The sequence below is a fragment of the Castanea sativa genome, chromosome 1 (assembly GCF_040712315.1).
Source record: "Castanea sativa cultivar Marrone di Chiusa Pesio chromosome 1, ASM4071231v1".
Taxonomy (NCBI): Eukaryota; Viridiplantae; Streptophyta; class Magnoliopsida; order Fagales; family Fagaceae; genus Castanea; species Castanea sativa.
Window position 1 is genome coordinate 25,051,079 of NC_134013.1, and position 20,554 is coordinate 25,071,632.

Below are 20,554 nucleotides of genomic sequence, written 5' to 3' on the forward strand. Positions count from 1 at the left end.
TCTACATAGCACCCTTTAAATCATTCTCAAAGACACTCAAAATTGGAACAGGGGCCTTAGAGACCAAACTGACAGCAACGACACAAGGATTGGCAGCTCTTTTCCTTTCTCTTTGGATCCAACAGAACCGAAAATGAAGATCGGGTAAGTACAACAAGTCACTTCGAATGTCAAGGAGCGACTGATGAATTTCCAATTGGGCAAATTCTTTGTATCCTTAAAAGTAGTATATATCAAAACGCTTTTACACCTATTTATTATGAGAGAATCTAATTAATAGTGGATTTATGTAAAAGAGAAATAGATTGTAGAATAGATAATCAACATAGTTGTATTGGAGTTGTTTTGAAACCACATATGCTAGATCAAATTTTCAAGAAGTTTTGGAGTGATCAAGAGATTGATTTTTTTGTGGTCAGCGAATCGATTTTTGGCAATAAGTAACTTTGAATGCACAAAGTAATTTGGTTGACTACAATTGTTTGATAGCTAGAGCATAGAAGGGCTCAAGTAATTAGGCTGACCACATATATGGGAAATCATGTATTGTCTAGACCGCAACGAACTTTAATACTGAACTTGTTGAGTTGAGTTTTGACCTTGAGCATTTTTACAATTTTTGGTTTACTCCATGAATTTTTGTGTTAGTCTTCTTTACTGTGTTGACTTGAATGTGTTGATCAACATTTACTATTGCGATTTAATATTGTCTTTGTGCAAGTCTTCTTTACTATTTTTCTTAAATATTAATTAATGAACTACTCAACAACTAAGTAAATTAATCCATTAAAATTGGTAGTTAAGTTGTGGTATGAGTCTAAACATAATTCTCATTTTTTTGCAAAATATTCTTATTTTTGTAATTTTATGGGTTCAAATGGCTCTTTGGAATTCTCATAGTCAATTGCCTTTAGATCATTTTTTTTCTATACCATTTTTAGTATGAGCAATGTCTATTACACACTAGTGCCTGTTACACACACTAGTCAATTTCCTATTACCTAGTTTATACTTGGACGAAATACTATTTTGGTCTCTAAACTTTACTAAAAGTTTGTTTTTGGCCCCTAAACTTTAATAAGTTCTTTTTTCATTTCTAAACTTTACTAAGGCTGCGTTTGTTTCGGCAGTAAATAGTTTCCGGGTGTAAAATGATTTCAGCTGAAAACATTTTCGGGAAAAGAAAATATTTTTAGGTGTTTGGTAACATTTGAAAAAATACTTTGAAATTTTTTTTCAGGTGTTTGGTTGTCATCTTGAAAATATTATAGAAAATGTATTTTGTATTTGTTGCTCACATTTTCTCACATTTTCTTAACTTCCAATCAAAGTATAAAAATCTGTTCTGAGATAAACAGAACAAACAAAACCAAAAAAAAAAAAAATCATCAACTTTGGGAGAGAAGAAGGAAGAGAGAGAGAGAGGAGAGATCGTGCGATCGAAGGCGGCGGAGGCTTCGATCGCGCGATTGACGGCGGCGGAGGCTTCGATCGCGCGATCGAAGGCGAGACACATGGCGGAGGTTCGATCGCGCGATCGACGGCGAAGGCGAGACACGTGGCGGAGGTTCGATCGCGCGATCGACGGCGGTGGAGGCTTCGATCGCGCGATCGACGGCGAAGGCGAGACACGTGGCAGAGGTTCGATCGCGCGATGGACGGTGAAGGCGAGATCGCACAGTGGAGGCTTCGGTCTTTGCTTGATCGCGCGGTGCTCGGCACGGCTCGGACGGCAAGATTGTGCGGCGTTTGGGCTGGCCGGAGCTTGGCTGGCTGGCCGGAGTTTGGCTGAGGTGAGCTTGGAGATGAGTTTTGGACTGTGTGAGGAGCTCTCTCTTCAGTGTGATTTCCGGAAATGGTTTGAAGGTAAAATCAAAGTGGAAATGATTTTCCGTTGGTTTGGGCTGATTTTCCGGTCAAACTGTAAATGGTTTTCCGTTGACCGAATTTTCCGTGGCTGCCAAACATACGAAAACACGGAAAATGATTTCCTGAAACTGTTTCAGTCGAAACAAACGCAGCCTAAAAGTTTGTTTTTTGTTCCTAAACTTTAAAAAGTTCTTTTTCATCTCTAAACTTTGTAAAGAGTCTTTTTAATAGTTTAGAGACAAAAATAGGAATAAAAAAAAGAACGTTTTCAATAGTTTAGAGATAAAAAAAAAAATTAGTAAAATTTAAGGAGTAAAGAAAATATTTTCAATAGTTTTGGAACAAAAAAAATGAACTTCTTAAAGTTTAAGATGAAAAACAAACTTTTGATAAAGTTTAGGGAACAAAATAATATTTTACCTTTTATACTTCTTCAAACATTATTTAATCTTTTTTTTTTTTTTTTGAGAAACACAAACACACACACACACACACACACACACACACATATATATATATATTGCGAAATTAACAAATTGTTATTTGTAGGTAAAAAATATGATATCAATAGTACACCTTTATTGAAACTAATAAAAACTTGTTAATAATAATCAATTATTGCAAATATATTCAATTATTATGAATATGAAGGTTGATGTCCCCGTAGCATTACTTGACAGAAAGAAAAAATTTTACCCTCTAGCATAAAGCTAGATTGACTTGACAACTCACCAATGAGCCGCCCTGTTCAATCTACTAGTAGCTGGTAGATTAGTTCTAGCAACTTTTTCACATTTTAAACAACATTACACTCTTTTTCACACACGTATATCAAAAACACTCAAACAACACAATTCAAACTACACTCCTAAACACCTCCTACCCCCTAGAAGTGTGAAGAAACACAAGTTCAAACATGGCATGTGAGCTCAAAGCCTCAAACTACTTGAATATCCTATTAATCTTGCCAGCCGAGTTCGAACGCTTATTACCAAAGTAACGAACCGCATACGTGCCCCTTGTTATCGATTTCGTACCAACCAGAATGAGCATGGTGACTCTCACCTCAAAAAGAGCTTGTTATGCAACCGTTAAATAATAGAAACCCCAAGGGAGCCCTTGAATCATGGCCATTCCCTCGAAGGTTTCCCATACATAAACCAGGGATGAGCTCTTGTATATGGAATGCAATGGAATGAACGTGAGTGAGCTGGTTCGTGCGGTCAGATTCTCCATCTGGCGCGGAATTAGGACCTACGGCCACAGTTCCATTCATTGGGAGGCACGCAACTATCTTTTTCGTTCGATAAGGCCTCGCAGTAAAGGGGCTTCTGATAATATAAGGCTCTTTTATAATAGCCATATTTGTCGTTAAAAGTACAACCATTTTGAAAGATTTGAATTTCACTTAAAATGGGATTTAGCAGACATTTTACTCTCTTTTTAATTAACAACGTATATTCGCTCATCTATATGACTATATGTATGTATAATAGAAATGTAGAATCCCTCCGTCCCACACGAGGTATATAGTTTTTGCTACCTCAGCAAATTGAACCCACATTATAAAACATACGGTAACTTGAAAGAGGAGAGTGGAGCCATTAAGGAAGAGGAGGTGAGTTGAGTTGAACTAAGCTGAGCTGAGAGAGGGAGGTGATGACTTTCTGGATAAGAGAGAGAGGTTAAGACTACCCATACCTACCCCCCCCCCCCCCCCTCCCTTTTGAAAGCATTCTACCTCTACCAAGGCAAGTCCAACCGACCTCTACCCACCACTATTTCACACAAAATAACTCCCCAAATTCCACCATTTCATTCTAGTAGCACCACCCTTCTCCAACTCTAATTAGCAAGCACCCAACACCCATCCTCTACTCCCAAGTCTCCCAACATCTTTGTGATTTCCCATTTTGGCACCAGCTTCATAATATCCAACCACCTCTGCTGGCTATCTGCCACCAGCCATTCAACTGCTCCAACCTCTTCGCTGTTTCCCAACAGCTTCATCATTTCTGGCTGCCATCTCCATCTTTTCAGATCCAGGTCCACAAAAGTGACCCATCTTTTAACAGCATAAAAATATTTCCTCATTAGGCTGTCATCCAATACTAAATTTAAATTCACCCCGTTTAACATACTTGTCTACCACCATGACCTACATTATAAACACATTTCAAACGACAGAGAGAAAGAGAGAGATTTTCAAAAAAAGATGAATCCCTCAAAACCTTTTTCCACGACTAACAATGATATATATATATAATACACATTTTTCTTCTTATTGCCATGTCAATCATGGTTGTGCTAGCTTTGCCAAAAGAACCAAGTCTAAAATCTTAACGTCAAGAGTGTCGTCCACCTTTACAATTCCATCACTGCCATCCACACCAATCAACTTACCAGTGGCACCACGTAGCACACCAGCCATGATTTTAATCTTGTCATTTTTCCTTGGTACTACCACATCCATTTCATTAGGAAGAACTGTTATGGTTTCACCATTGCCACTTGACCCAAGAACAATCCTACAAGAGCCATCCTGGAAGATGGAACAAAAGCATTGTTAACATATATTATTACCCCATTCACACTAACAAATTTCAACTTTTTGGCAGTGGAGATCAGCAAAATAAATGAAAAAATGGTAAACGCTTTTGGGGTGACCATCCATTTAACATGTTAAAAAGATTTAGATGCTTTCCATATCTCCACAGTTTTTGTTGCAACCCTCAGCCCCAAGTACGCCCAACTTCTCTTGCAGGGATTTCATATCATAATTAAATACAAAAAAGGCTGAGAAAGACTTAATATAAGAATTTAACGAGACATACCGGAAGCACCTCCCGGACAATTCCTACAACAGAATCCTCTCCCGACCTGCGTACAGTTACCAATATGTCTGGCATGAAATATGGCCCTTCATTGTCCCCACCTGCAAATCAGATGAGTAGTTAAATTGATATTCACAAAAACAAAACTCAACAGTTGGCCAACTCTATCTTCAAATATTATGAAGATCAATGGCCAAAAATAGATGAGGGTTGGGGAGCTCGCAGCCAACTCCAAGTAGTTAGACTTGGGCTGTTTCTAAAAAAACTTTCATGTATTTATTTTCTTGAGAAGAAAATAAATATTTATCAGAAAACAGTGATAGTCAAGTATACAGCATGTGGACAGGAAAGTCCCAAAAGAGTTACAATTGGAAATTTAAACATCCCAAAAATCAAGAGGAGAAAAACGGGATATTGCTAAAAGCTGTTGTCCAGTCATACGATAATTTTTAAAAAAGAATACTTTTAAGCAAATGAGAAAATTTTCAGTCTATTGAACCATCAGTATGACTCTAAGGTAGCAAAGGTAAAAAGCCAAATTCAAATCAAACCTATGACAGGAGACATGGCATCCAGACCACCAGTTCCCGGTGTCATTGGCTGCCCTCCAGGAGTGCCAGGAAGATAGGAAGCTGAATTTGGTGTCATTGGCTGTCCGCCAGGAGTTGATGGCAAGTAAGGGCTAGGAGCATTGGCTGCAACAGGGATATAAATTGAGTTACTCTCACGCAAGATTAGAGCACATCAAACATTAAAAAAAAGTCTTCATGTGTCTGGGTGTTTAAATAATGTAAATGAGTACCATATGCAGAACTACTATCCCTTGGTGTTCCAGCTTCACTATAATTGCCACCAGGAGTACTGGCCCAACCAGAACCAGGAGTTGGCGCTTCATATGTACGTGAAGGAGGACTTCCTGGCTGGAGGAAGGGAAAAAAAAAACACAATACAGTTACTTCGAATGTGAAAGAACAAAAAACTAAAATATTCCCAACCCGTCAGACTGAATATGCAAGATTCCTGACCTGATACTGTGGACTGGTTCCCCAAGAGCCAGGGTTTCCATCTTCCCAATTATCCCTAAATTTTCAGCAATAAAATTTCAAGAATATCAGCCATCAGTCACGATGCACACAGTATTCTCTAGAGCATCCTAATATAAATAGATAAAACGAAGCTTCCCAATAGAAGGAAAAAAGAGCAGAAGAAGGAGACAGACTAGGAAGAGAGAGACATAACAGCAGCATAAATTAAATGAGTCACTTATAACTCGGGAAGTACAAGTTTATATGCTTTGCTAGGTAGTTTCTAATATCTAACCGTAAAAACTTAAAACACACTCATGTTAATTCTCCATGCTTATGTTTTTTTATAAAAAAAAAATAAGAATTCTCCATGCTCATGCCAATCTGAAACTTTCACTCTCAAAATGAAAACATAGATTCAAATTTCTCTTTCAAACCCAAGACTACCAAAATTTCATCTTTAATTATCAAGACTGTTCTTGGATGTTGGCATTATCCCTCGACTTTCCAAAACAAAGAAGCAACAAAACTATTCATATCTCTAATCCAGTTCTGAACACAGGAAAGCATTACGTTTATAAACACCGCAGAGTACACATGTACCAATTATAAATTTAGAAGCTATTTATCAATAATGTGAGTGTTTGTGTGTAAGCTTTGAAAGCAAGGAAATTTAAAATTCCTCTACTAAAAAAGAGTCCCAATTTATTAATGCTAGCATACTTATCCAACCACAAAACAACCAAGTCAATTTCATATGCAAATCTTTCTTTACCCATAACAAGAAAAAACAGGGGATGGGGAGATGGGGAATGAAAGGAATATAGCCAAACTTTATGACAACCTTGGCGGACTCATTGGCGTATAAGGATTCCATGCTCGATCACGCATAGGTGTCCTCATGCCATCATGAATGGGTGTTGCTGCAGAAACAGACACAAAAATGAAATAAATAAATATTCATGACCAAAAAGGGGGAAGTTTCAAATAGCAAACACTACATTTAATTGTATTTTAAAAGTCGAGTTGTTTAAGTTGCCCTTATTTCTAGAACAGAAACCAAAAGATTGAAAGAACAAACCTCCAGGATCTCTCATAGGAGTCATATACGGATGTAATGGAGTTCGAGAAGGATGCATGGGAGTCTCACTCCCACTGCCATATCGAGGCGCATCACTGGTAAAAAAAATACATATAGTCAAATTTTAAAAAAAATTTAAACAAATTAGAAGAGTAAAAAGAACATTAGATATTTACCGATATGGGGTAGAAACAACCACATTATCAGAAATAAAATTGCGATCAACTGCACATACAACAAAAGCAATAAGCCACATTAAAATAATGGTAAACAAGGAAGCACTTCCCCCAGATAAAGTAAACTTGCCTGTGACAACCTTCATCTGTGACTCCAATTCAACCCGAACTAATGAGCCTTTAACTTCTACTACACGCCCACGGTAGCCCTTGAAAGGACCCTGGCGGACTTTTACTGTTGTACCAATCAAACCATCATGCCCTCCTCTTCCACCTCTATGGCTATGCCTTCCCCCAGCTAAACCATATAGAACTAGAGGTTAACAACAAAATTCTTTCTGATACAAGAATTAACTTTAAGAAAGCCTAGTGGCATCATATGTACAAAAGAGGAGGCCTTGAAGAACAGAAACATACAGTCCATTGGATGACCTCCTCGAGAAAATCTCTTTGGGGATTGAGGAATACGAGGTGGAGTTCTGAGATTACCAAATCTTGAGTATGAATCACCCTAATAATTGACACAAAAGCAGCAAAGAAGCATCATTAATGAGTACAAATAACAAAACACGCATGCTGAAAAGAAAGATGCATATAGCAAACCGCCTAAAAACAGATACGGAACTAATATATAAGAAAACTCAACAATAGGTACTAAAAACAAGGTGCACATCTATCTATAAAAACATTTAAAACATTGAATTTCAAATTAAGAGAGCAAATTACTCACATTTCTATCACCATTGGCACGTGATCCTCCCACAATAACACAACAATGGGCTTTAGCACATATAAAGCCTGCATGCTCAAGGTGATGGCGATCATAGATGAACAAGATTCCTCTGTGTATATGTTCCACAGGGCCTTGTTTCCCCTAACAAGGAAAAAACAGTGATGAGACAAGGATTACAAACCCTTCTAAAAAGACCAATGAAGCTAGAAATATGGTCTCACTTTGCAGGGCCCCTCAATAATCCTCACAACGTCTTTTGCAGCTACAGTATTCTTATACCGATCTTGCACACTGCTTTTCTTATCAATCTTGCATTTAATCTCTCTTAACTTAACAAGAGCAACCTCAGGTCTGTCAGGAACTCCCTTGAGAACCTAAATAAGAAAGTCAAACACGTGAGTATCTACAGAACAGGGTGCTGAACATTGAACACTCTAGCAAGATCACCAACCTGAAATGCTTCACTTTCTACACGAATAATTACACCAAAACTCATATTACTGCACCAAAACAAGTTTAAATAAATTTAAGCCCCCGTATATTACCATTAAATAAATAAAAAATTAAGTAATTCCTGAACAGATAGGAACATCTTACTCCAGAAGCACTAGATCATGAAGCTCGTAGTCCCCAATTCTTGTGACACCAGAAGTTACCTCAGAGCTTTCTACAACATCATCAGCAAACACACGTATCTGAAGATAACAGATACTTCTATTATTTCAGCTAATAACAGATACTTCTATCATGAAGTCTACAACGTTGCTCCCATGCCACATCAAGATTAGAATTATCACTTACGTGTTCCTTTGTTGTATCAGATAATATTATGAGGACATGCTGCTCAACCTTAACAACCATACCAGTTGCACCTTCCTGTGTACCAGAGACAACCTTCACATGATTCCCAGGTTCAAAGTACTTGCAAAGCTCTTTTTCATTTACAGCAAGAGTTTTCTGCAAAAATACCATCCATTACATGGTCAAGTAATTACTAATGAACAGAATAAAAAGTTGGCAGGTACTTTAGGTAAAACCGTAAAAGTGAAAAACCACTTTGAGCAGCCAACCTAAGAAGAATTCGTTGCAGTACAATCATTTCTTACCGGAAGGCCCTTCATTTCTGGTCTGATGTGAACATTCTCTTCCTCAACTTTCTCAACCCATCCCTTCAAGTTTTTGAGATCTCCCTTAATAACAATAACTGCATCGCCCTTCACAAAATGCCCTTTCTTTCTATTTGCAAATAAAGTCGACAAACTAGCCATATCATTCTCTCCATTCTCACCAGGTTTCCGAAATTTTTCAAGTTCATCAAAAGTAGGTTTTATATTTTGAGAGCTGATTGATTTCATGGATACCGTTTTATACAAAAAACCATCTTTAAACATCATGCCACCAATGTTCTCAAAATAATCTCCGGTCATTGGATCTCGTCTGCGCTCTACACGAATATGGAGTTCTCTGAGAATATAAAGCACAAGATATTATGAGGCTGGAAACTGAGACATCATACCACGCATATATAATGTAGAAACTAAATTGCAACAGAAACATATAATTAGTACCTAGCCTCATCAATGTTCATAAAACGAGGAGGAGGAACAAATGCCTTCTTCTTCACAACTTCTCTGCCCTCCTGCATCATGTATTAATTAAATTAGTGATTACCAGGATATACCAAAAACTCAATACAATTCAATTCCTTTAAAATGATTGAATAATTAATTAATAGAAGGTTGATACTTGCGCACACTTTTTTTTATAGGTTACTTGCACTCACACACACACAACTTATCAAATGGCAAATCAAATTAAAAGGCAGGAAATGAATTACCAATTTGCTTGCAAGAGCCTGTAAGTCTATCCTTGGAATTAATTTTACTGTAACTCTTTGCCTCACATTATCTACATCCACCACCTATGGAAATGAGAGACTAAAGGTCAGATAAGAAATTCTGAGAAAAGCATTATCAAATAAAAGGTCATATACATACCTTTGCAAGATCCCCTTTATATGTCCCAATCTTCATTCTGACCCAAGTATCCCTAGAGAGATCAATTGCTTTGCTTTCAACCGAAAGAACATCAGTCATTTCTCTAATAGGGACCAGCAGTACTTTCTGAGAAAATATATTGCGCAAACCTTTGCAAGCCTGAAGTGTAAAGAAATATTAAATCAGATCTCAATGATTAAGCTAAATATGTATAACCAATTACAGCATAATTCCATTCGTATTCTCACAATTCAACACAAATTATGTGTACATCAAGCAGAAATTACCTCCTTCACATGGGCTTCTTTGTCTGCTTCAATATATATATAGTTTTTGAGATGGTCAAGGGCAACAGCAGACCTGATTTGCAATTCAGATCCTTTATCAATGGACTTTTGCATCAGGCAAACAACTGCTTCTCGCTCATGACCAATCTGATGTATAAGAGTACAGTAATTTAATAAGCATTTTATGCCCCAAAACAAAAGCAGAATATACCCAAAAAAAAAGTACAAATTAAAGGCAAATCATATACTCATGGAAACACAACAGGAATAATAATCATACCGCACATTTCACCATCCACAGCTTTGGATCCCTAACAGACGGCAAAAGAGCTTGCTGATCTACATCTGTGGTCTCCTCATCATAATCTGCGTGGCTAGACCTTGCATATCTAGCCTGGATCCTCCTCTCAAGAGCTTCAACATCTTCCTGCTCATCTTCCCGTGGCAGCAGTGGGCGACGATGAATTCTTCTACCATCATCATCATCAGGCAGATCCGCACCACCATTATCAATGAAGTCTGCATGTTCAAGTTGTTCATTTACCAGCAGTACAAATAAAATGCAGGTGGATCAGTTCCATAAGTTGCAGTAGTTTTAGCCCATATAAAAATCATACAGAACAAGGAATGAGCTCAAGCATATCATTTTCAAGCACAAAGGTGGCAGGGCAGCGAAGGAACAAACAGAACTTGGCAACCAAGACATCTAAACTCAAGCACATAATGTAAAAACTCCAGTCACTACAAGTCATTTCAGATCATGCAAATTAATGCAGGATCATTAACAATACAGCAATTAGTAAGTAGAATGAGGGCTTACTGACAATTCATTCAAGCATGACTGCAAATTTTGTAGTAGTTGAGGGGTACAATTTTTAATTCAATGGACTAAGTTTAGGTGTAGTTCAAGTAGAAAAGTGTTAATCGCAAAGATTTAAAATGATAAAGAGATGAAGAAACACAAAAGGATAAAAAGAAGGCAGAATAGGAGGGGTGGGGGAGGAGTAGTTCACTGCTATACTAGTGCAGACCCCAGACATTGTTATTTTCTCTTTTTAAATTTAGCTCGTCATAGAAACAGGAATTCAACAAGACCGCTATTTCAAGAATGTAAATCATAACTAAAAATAACCTATCAAACATAATAATCAAAATAAAGCAAATAAAGGACCAATAGACTTTTCTTATACAAAAATTTTTTCTTCCAAAAAATGAGGCCCACAAGCCAAGTTTAACATTAATATTTTTTTTTCAAAGATATAATACAATTTGAACAAATGGCATCCGTTCCACGATGATTGCTCTTTATTATTCGGCCAAAACATCAAATTGGTTTTTTGTATAAAGGGGTATTCATACGCAAGTCGTGTATACAACAATAAAAGATTTTACTAATTGAGCTAACTAAAACCCACGAACAGTATTTAACATTAGAAGTAACGTCTTTGTTTGGAACAAAATATTGCTACAGCCAACAGCATCGAGAACAAATCAAGTAACCAAGTCAGCCAGGTAAACTAATGATTAGGCAATAATGAGCCTTACAGAATGGGTATCAACCATTGTCAGAAAAATTTTGGGAAAATTCACTGAAAATCAACTTTACTTTTGTCCATCAAAAATTCAAACATGCTGATCTTGAACTGATAAAAAAATTTCTAGGTTATTGAACCAAAAGACAGCCAAAATATCATAAATTGAGTATTACAGATTCAGTCATCAAATTAGGCTGTTTGAAAAACCTTTTTTTATCATAGGCTGTTCGTAAACCTTATATTGACAAAAAAGACAGCCTTAGTGAGTTGAATTTAAAACAGCAAGAAAGAAGTAGGCGATGACTCTGAGGGCTTGTAAAAGGGTTTTGTAGGTGTTAGTTGAAGGAATTAGGAAAAGTAATCACTGGAAATTCTGGCAACAAGCAAAAGGTTTCTAAACTTGGTTTAGGTGGGTACTACAGCCAAGATCCTTTGAAATAGATAACAACCCATCTTTTTCAACAGGAACTAGAAGAGAGATCACATGCAACATCACCTCCATCTCCATCATGGTTTTGTTAATCAAACTTCCATGAGTCATCTTCTAATAGGCCTCCTATTTGGATGAGTTCCTTACTTTCAGAGCCATACTTCCAAAAAAACAGCTTCATGGGAAACAGAATTCAACAAGCAAGAATCATGAAGGATCTTAGCTGTGATATCGATGTAGGACAGCCCTAACACCTAGAGTTTCACAGCTTTCTTCCATAAGAAAAAGATCAGTTGTGATTGAACTGCTTTTCAAAGGGTTTTAAAGGTCTGAGATTTCAAGAATATGAAATAAGGTGCTGCATATTCTAACAGAATAAATTCATGTGTTTTAAGTGCATTTGATGGGTTTATTCTTACCAAAATGAAAACTACCTTATAAATCATATAACTTATACATCAACCAAATGAAAAAGGACTAAAAGAAAAATGCTTCACTCTTAACAACACAAACTTCAAAACCAACCTGATTGATTCATGTGAACCCACACATTAAAACTGCAAATTTCTAGGACCAAAAATTACATAAAAAGCAACAACTGCACCCTCTTTTACAAGCCTGCATTGTACATTCAAACATGAAAAATAACTGTAAATTATTAACCCGTAAATGCCAAAAATACAATCGTCACTTCCTATAATGGTGGAAGCACCTTGATCAATAATCTCCAACTTGCACTCAATGGTTCAATACTTGGGACCTAAAACATCTGTCTAACTTCAATAATCACGCAATGTAAATGCAACTACATTACAAATAAGTATGTCACTTTTTGTTTCCAATTCTCTCATGCAACTACAGAACTTCTATTCTTATAAAAAAGTTCTAAAGACTTCAGAGCATCACTGTAAAGGACCACCACCACCAAAAAGACAATAGGCATCTTCATGTAAATACAAAGCCATGCATAAATATGTCATTGCGCATATGCATGCGTATATTTTATGTGTTATTTACATTGGGATGATCCAAATGCAGCATAACGCAAAGAACATTTTAGGTATCAAAACTAATACCAAAACAATGAAGGGAAGGTTCAAAATTAAAATAGTGGTCAATCTCACAACTCAATTACAACCTCCAGAAAGTAAGTCACCACAATTTTACTTAGATTTAAGCAACCCATAGTAATTGATTGGCATACAACACATTTAAAAGCAATAATAGTATACATTATATATATATATATATATATACACACATATTATTGGAAAGTTACACATTTAGATAAATTTTGGTCACCTATAGGACCAACTGTTATAGGCTGGCCCCATTAATGTTCTCTGAGCATTTTACTTGTCACCAGTTTTGAGGCCATTAGAGAAATTTTGGAGACACCACCCATAATCAACCATTACTGGATAGAAATTCAAAAAAGTGTCATTCCAAACTTTCACTTCAAACTGTGTTGATGGTTCTGTATCTCATAATGGCCATCATTAAGGTGACCGTTTCTTGTGACCAACATCCCTTAAGAACACAACTACCATATTTCTTGAAGTACAATCTAACAAATAATTCAAATAAACCCATGAAAAAAGAGATTTGAGAGCATCATTCCAGCCCATGTCCACAAACACACACCCCTCATCTTACAGGTAAAAAAAATTGCTCTTTTGCTCAAATGTCTAAGAATCCATCTGAGATAGACCATGAACTCATGACAGTCTTTGAACTTTTCAAGAGATTTAAGCCGTTGAGACTTTCTGCACCTTCAATGGGTGTTTTGGTATTCTTTTTTGTAATTGTGTGATTTTCTGCTTCTTTTACATGAATTATAGAGATGTGGCTAAAGCATTTCTGTTTCCAGACCAAGAGAGGTTCACAAGGTTGCAGATTAAAGGGTCCAGTGAGTACCAAAGAAGTATCGGTCCAGAGACTGCAACATGCCAAGGATGTTATTAGAGTACTACTTATTCGTTGCTTTTATCACTGTTTGGTTGCGGAGAAAATGAGGGAAAATGGAAAAACAAAAATTTTCATTCCTAACTCAACAGAGAATCCAATGCGAACTTCAATTCCAACAAAACCAAATCAAAGAAATTGGAAACCCTAGAAATTGTCAGTCCAGATTCCCAGACCCCAAATCAACTAACTAATAAATTTTGCAATGCCATTGTATTTGTCAAAACAAATCCATAAACTCCCAATCCCCAATTGCACAAAACCCTAAAAGCGAACTCAAAGCAACCAACATGAATTCAACCACAACCAAATCAAATCAACTTAGAAACCCTAAAAAAGGAAGATATGAAACGAAACGTACCATCCTCGCCTTCCTCCTCTTCCTCTTCATCATCGGAATCGACCTGCGCCTCGAGGTCGAAGAACTCGTGGCCACTCTTCTTGGTCTTTTTCTTCTTGTCCCTGCCACCGCCGCCCCCGCCGCCGCCGCCACCACCATAATCCTCATCGCTATCCTCATACTCCTCGTCGTCCTCCTCGGCGACATCGTCTATGTACGCCGATCTCGGGCGCTTCCTACTCGATCCGCGTCTATCTTCCTCCTCCTCCTCTTCCTCCTCATCTTCATCGTAGAGCTGCCCCGGCTCATCCTCCTCGTAATACCCTTCCTCCTCGGGCTCCAGGTCATCGTCGTCCTCGTCTCCGCCGCGACGGGGCATATCTCTCTCTCTGATTGACCCTCTTGCTCTCGCTTTCGAGTGGAACCCTAGGCAATGAGGTTAAAATGGGTGAATGGGTTTGCGAGAGAGTGAGTTTTTTGGTCTGTAAACAAAAATGAAGAAATGCGAGGATGGGATAAGGACCATTCGGGTATATATAGGGATCATGGGGTATTCTTGGTATTTCACTGCTTTTCCCGACCGCCTTTCAGCTTGATCCTACATTAATTGGGTTGGGCAGGCTTACAACCTAGGAGGAGTTGGGATTTTATGATAATTTCATTTATTTAAAAAATATATATGATCAAATCAGATCAAATTAATATATGTATATATATATATATATATATATATATATGTGTGTGTGTGTGTGATATTTAGGCGGAATTAACTATACTCATGTTACACTTATCTCCTAAATTATAAAAATACACACTTTACCCCCCTAAATTATGACCTACGTAATACTTGACCTTATGAGAGTGCACACTTATCCCTTTTTCTTTTTGTATAACATTTTGCATAGTTTTAGGGGTAAGAGTAAGATAAATCATAGTTTAGAAGGTAAGGTTTGCATTTTTATAGTTTAGTGAGTAAGTATAAAAGGGTCATAATTAGGGTTATCCAAACATCTTGAATACCCACTCAAGGAATCTAAGTCGATTGTCGCCTAACCTAACTACTCTAATAGTCGATGGTAAGTGAGGCTCTTACTTCAAAAACCAACTCTAGCAGGGTGGTTTCTGTTCTCCTCCCCTAAAACCCAAAAATCTTTAATCGACTGACTTACTAAACATTTTTCAGCGAAAATTTCTAGATCCAACGAGATCTCAACCATTTTTGGCAAGATCTCACTAGATCCAATGAGATTTCGATCAGACTTAACAAGATCTCATTGAATCCAGTGAGATTTATGTTGAATCTGGTGAATCTCATTGATTTCAAACTAATTTTCACCATTTTCTCGTCGTTTCTCAAATCTCCGACTCCAATTGATCCACCCGCCACCCTTTGGAGGTATGATCCACATGATCTGATCATCCTCTTGGTCAAAAATGAGTTGAAGGTTTCTCTGCCCAATCAAGTTGGATTAGATGTGAGTTAAGTCCAAACCTAATCTGACTCGACCCTTGGACAACCCTACTCATAATCTAGGGGGCAAAGTGTAATTTTTCCTGGATATTTGTGACATTTTCAAAACATCTCCATACTTTTTCTTTTTCTTTTTAAATATCTCTATATTATTATTTTAAATCTTTAAATATCTTAGATATTGTTGTTGTGGGTAGAAACGAGGATTAAAAGAATCCAACACAATGAAAATCTTAAATTCAATGAAAAAGTCACAATTACAAAAATGCTTGAAGGTTAAAAATTACAGTCTCAAAAAAAAGTCTCTTTTGTTTTTTTTAACTCTCATACCTCTCTTCTCTACGTTTTAGAAAACCTTATCGACTCTCTTCTTGACTTGGTATTGATAAGAGAAATATGGGTGGACACTCAAGAACAAATGAACATGGGCGAATGTCTCCATCAAATCACCTATCATCGTCGTCAATCCAGATGGATGGGTTCATTTAATGCAGAGATGACATATACTTTTGCTTTACCGACATTCTCCTCCTCCTCTTTACTCTACTTAGCCTCGTTTTTTATCCCTTACCATTTCAAGTCCTTCTTCCAAAACCCATCCAAAGGACTTTAAGGCACAACGTACAACAGTCCCCTAAATCCCAAGGGAGATGAATACGTGATTGGGATCCCATTCAGGCCCAAAGGGTTGGCTCTGTTGGTCCATAATCCTTGAGCTCATTTTGATTCGTGATAGTTTATCTTACACAGTTGTAATTAACCATTCTGATTTACTAGACTATTTTATTATAAAAATTTCTTTTTTCAAGTAAAAATTATTAAAACTCATTTTAAATTATAATTCAAGAAAATTATTTTCTTAAATTTGTTTTTTAAATGAAAAATATAAAATGTACTTGGTTAATAAGAAATTACTAAATTGCAATTTACAACTTTAAACTGAGGTAATTTTGATTTTATCTCCTAAAGTTGGTTATTGTATAAACTAGACTCATCACGCCCGCAAAATAAGACTCTTTTTTATTTTAGGTTTAGTGAAATAATGTTTAAAAAGTGAGATAGATATAGTGTCCTAATTTTTAGGAATTGATAAAAGTTTGAAAGCCTAAAACTTAGGAACTCTTGCAAAAATAGTAAATTACTATTTTAACCAGTTTGTGTTTTCAAATTTTAAAATTATCTGACTAAAAGATAAATATATTTTGAAGAATTTAAGAATTTATGTGAGGATATTTTAGTATGCAAAATAATGAAGATCATATATAGAATCCTGTTATTAATAGTATAGACTATAAATAATATTGTGATATGTATTCTGCCCCAAATCTCATAGTGGGCTTGCTCACAGTGTAGCCTATTGAGTCTACTAGTATGTATCCCTCCTTATATATGTTTTCCATCCTTCCACACAAAAAAATAATAATAAAATAAAATAAAACCTTATTTACCAAATAATAATAATAATAATAATAATAATAATAATAGTAATAAAAGGAATCTCATGCGCCGTACACAAAATAAAAGGAGCAGTACTTTTTATTTTTTTATTTTTCTTATGCGTAAAGTATTTTCATAATATTTTCACAACAAATCATAAGTGATTAGTTGTTATTTATTTTAATTTGATCATATATTGAAATTACTTTTTTGCCTTTCCAATGACAACCCATAACAACTTGTCACATACCTGCCACATAAAATTTGTTGTAAAAATATTGTGGACATAACATTTATCTATTATTTTATTTCTTTTTGAGTGACCGCTGACTTTGACCCAAAAGTGAGCGAAAAGAATATTTGAACCGGTAGTCTTTTGTTAGTCCCAGAAATAATGAAATATGAACTCCTCTGAAAGTGGAAAATGTGAAAATTACATGCAGAATATTTCTCAACAAATAAGACTATAAGAGAAAAAGATGACATGCATAAAGACTTGGGAGTTTATTTCCATTTTGTCACCAAACCGTAAAATATAGTTAAACCATAAACTAATACTTATTCTATTTCAATTTAATGTATTTTTTGTAATACTGATTCAATGTAATCACCATTATAAAACACCACTCCTCAAAAAGAATAAAAAACATATATATATATATATATATATATATATATACACACACACCAAACATACCTGGAGCCCTTTAATGATGCCTTTTTTTTTCTTTTTCTTTTTTTACCGCCATGGGAAAAACAAATACCTTCTCCCGTTCCTCTTTGATCAGAGAGGAGAAGAAAAAAAAAATCACATCTTCCTCCATTTGTCCTCACCTTTTTCACCATATCAAAAGGTCCTCTATTTTTTTTTTTACTTTTCTTTCTATCAAAACAAAGATTTGATGATTATGCAAATTCTTATTATTATTATTATTATTATTATTATTATAGTAATTACACTCTTCTCACTTGATAATTGATAAATTTATCCACAATTAGTAAAACATAATTGATAGATTTATAATAAAAATAAAAAGTTTATCAGATACCAAAAGATTTGGAATGACAAATCTTTTCATAATTAGTTGAAAAAAGAAAAAAGAAAAAAAAATTCATACTTAATAATTTAAAATATACTTTAATTAAAAATTTTAAACAATAAATTTTAATTCTAAAATGAAGGGTAATTTTGGAAACCGGCCCTTGAACAAAGAGGAGGTTAGTACACAATATTCTAAACTTTGCATTTTTAATTAAAGTGTATTTTGGTCAAATGGGTATCAATAGGGAGAAATGTTTTTTCCCTTCAATTTTGAGATAGAGTGTCATCCTCCCAAATCTCAAGGGAAAAAAGTTTAATCATCCCTTTTTTAATGGAATAAATTTTGTTATTAATTAGCCTATAAATGAGTATCACAATTTTAATATCAAAATTCCTTAACAAAACATAATATTATTATATTTTGGAAATATCATTTAAAAAAATTGTAAAACTTGATAATTAAAATATTAAATTGAAAAGAAAGGAAAGCACAAGAAACTAATGTCTCTCTTTCTCTCTTTTAAATTTCTTGGACTAATTTCCTTTCTGTTTCTTATTTTTCTTGTTGAGCTTCTTTTAAACTACAATAAACAATGTCAAAAATAATTTTTTTCTTAAAAAAAAGGGTAGACATCAACTTCGCTTGTGTGATCCGTTAATACTTCTTCTAAGTCCAATGTTTTAACTTTTAAGGGGACAACACATTTAAGGCTTTCAAATGTAAAATAGAAGCGTCATTTTCTGTAAATTACACTCTCGTAATTTCTATATAGAGTATTGCTACTTTTATATTTCCAATAAAAAAATGTAATAAAGAAATGCTATGAAGTAGTAGTAGAAGACTATTTTCAAAAAGTGGAAGGGACATTTAACGCTTAATCTAAATTGGCAACAATGGGATTGTTTCTTAATCTAATTTAAATAAAGAACCAACAATAGTCTGTTTCTTACAAAAATAAAAAAATAAAAAACAAACAAACAAACAAATAAAGCCCACAAACAAAGCACAAAGGGATGAAGTAATTGCCAGTACGTGAAATGAAAGAAACCATCTAAATTGTTACTGCTTCATTAGCCTTTCTCACTCTAAATCACCTTGTAAGAATGCTTAATCTATATTCTCACAATGAGTTCGTTTCGATACATATTGATAAATTAACAATTGTCTTAAAAACTAAACTGTAAAAAAATAGTGAATTTCCGCTTGGGATCCACTTATTTTGCTAAAACTGAAAACTTTTTGCTGAAAGCACTATAGATATAGGTAAAAGTTAGTTGAAATAGTACAATAGGACCCATAATAATACCAAAAAGTGCAGTGGAACTCATGAATAGTAGCAAAAATAAGTTGAATAGTAAAATAAGTTAACAAAAATAATCTTTGCCAAATAGACACTTAATTATTATTCTAATCTATGATGCACGGAGGCGGTGCCAGAGGTGCTGCACCCGTGTCCGACGCGACGCGACGCAGCGACGCGCGAGGGACGTCGCTGCTCACGCATCGGTGCCGCGTAGGGCCGTGTCTGCCACGTTTTTTTTTTTTTTTTTTCCAGCCGACTCGTGCCGACGCGGCTTGAATCGCGTCGACTCAGCTTCGATTCGCGCCGAATCGGCCGTATTGAGTCGTATCGGCCGGCGACCGAAACGGCCGAAATCGGCCTTGAATCATGCCGGAACAGCCGAAATTGGCTCTGAATGAGACCCAAAAACCCTAAATCTGTCATTCCTCAATTTTATTCTGAATATTTGTTGCTCCTTTTGTGTTTTCTACTTTTCTTTTTGGTTTGGTGTTTTGTTTTGTTTTGTGTTTCTTGCTTTCTTCTTTCTTTGTTTTGTGAATCAAGGCATAGTAATATGTTTTTTAACAATATCAATGAAATTATCTTTATTACTTATAAAATATATATATATATATATATATATATATATGTTTTTTAAGAATATTTTAATAGTAAAAACATATAGAAAATATAAATAAAATTTTTTTAATCATTTTTTAATTGCCGAGTCCCGCTGCACCCGCACCCACTTTTTCAAAAATTGCCGAATCTCGCACCCGCACCCGCACCCGCACCCGCACTCGCACTCGCACTCGCACTCGCACTTCATAGATTGTAATACTTGCTATCCCAAATCACTTAAACAAAATTCAAACATGGTAAAGTAGAGACGTGGTTCGAACTTAGGACGATGGTAAATATATACGAGGTAAAGTAGAGACATGGTTCGAACTAAGGACGATGTGCTATGATATCATGATAATTTATTGATTGTCCTAAAAGCTTAATATATTAAGAAACAGTAAATTTAATCACTTAAACAAAATTCA

The 20,554-nt window shown here is 35.6% G+C and overlaps 1 protein-coding gene across 1 annotated transcript; it reads right to left on the reverse strand.

Moving 5' to 3' along the window:
- Positions 1-4,071: 4,071 nt before the first annotated feature.
- On the reverse strand, positions 4,072-14,781 carry LOC142608576 (putative transcription elongation factor SPT5 homolog 1). The gene is made up of 22 exons (XM_075780270.1): positions 14,294-14,781; positions 10,283-10,521; positions 10,003-10,149; positions 9,716-9,874; positions 9,556-9,639; positions 9,287-9,357; positions 8,825-9,182; positions 8,520-8,675; positions 8,316-8,413; positions 8,170-8,218; positions 7,940-8,092; positions 7,716-7,859; positions 7,403-7,496; positions 7,116-7,283; positions 6,986-7,034; positions 6,810-6,904; positions 6,573-6,651; positions 5,729-5,783; positions 5,506-5,623; positions 5,255-5,398; positions 4,704-4,804; positions 4,072-4,411 (listed from the first exon to the last, which is right to left on the reverse strand). Exons 1-22 carry the CDS (start codon positions 14,649-14,651, stop codon positions 4,166-4,168), a joined length of 3,165 nt encoding a protein of 1,054 aa, XP_075636385.1. The 5' UTR covers positions 14,652-14,781; the 3' UTR covers positions 4,072-4,165.
- Between the last annotated feature and the right edge of the window lie 5,773 nt (positions 14,782-20,554).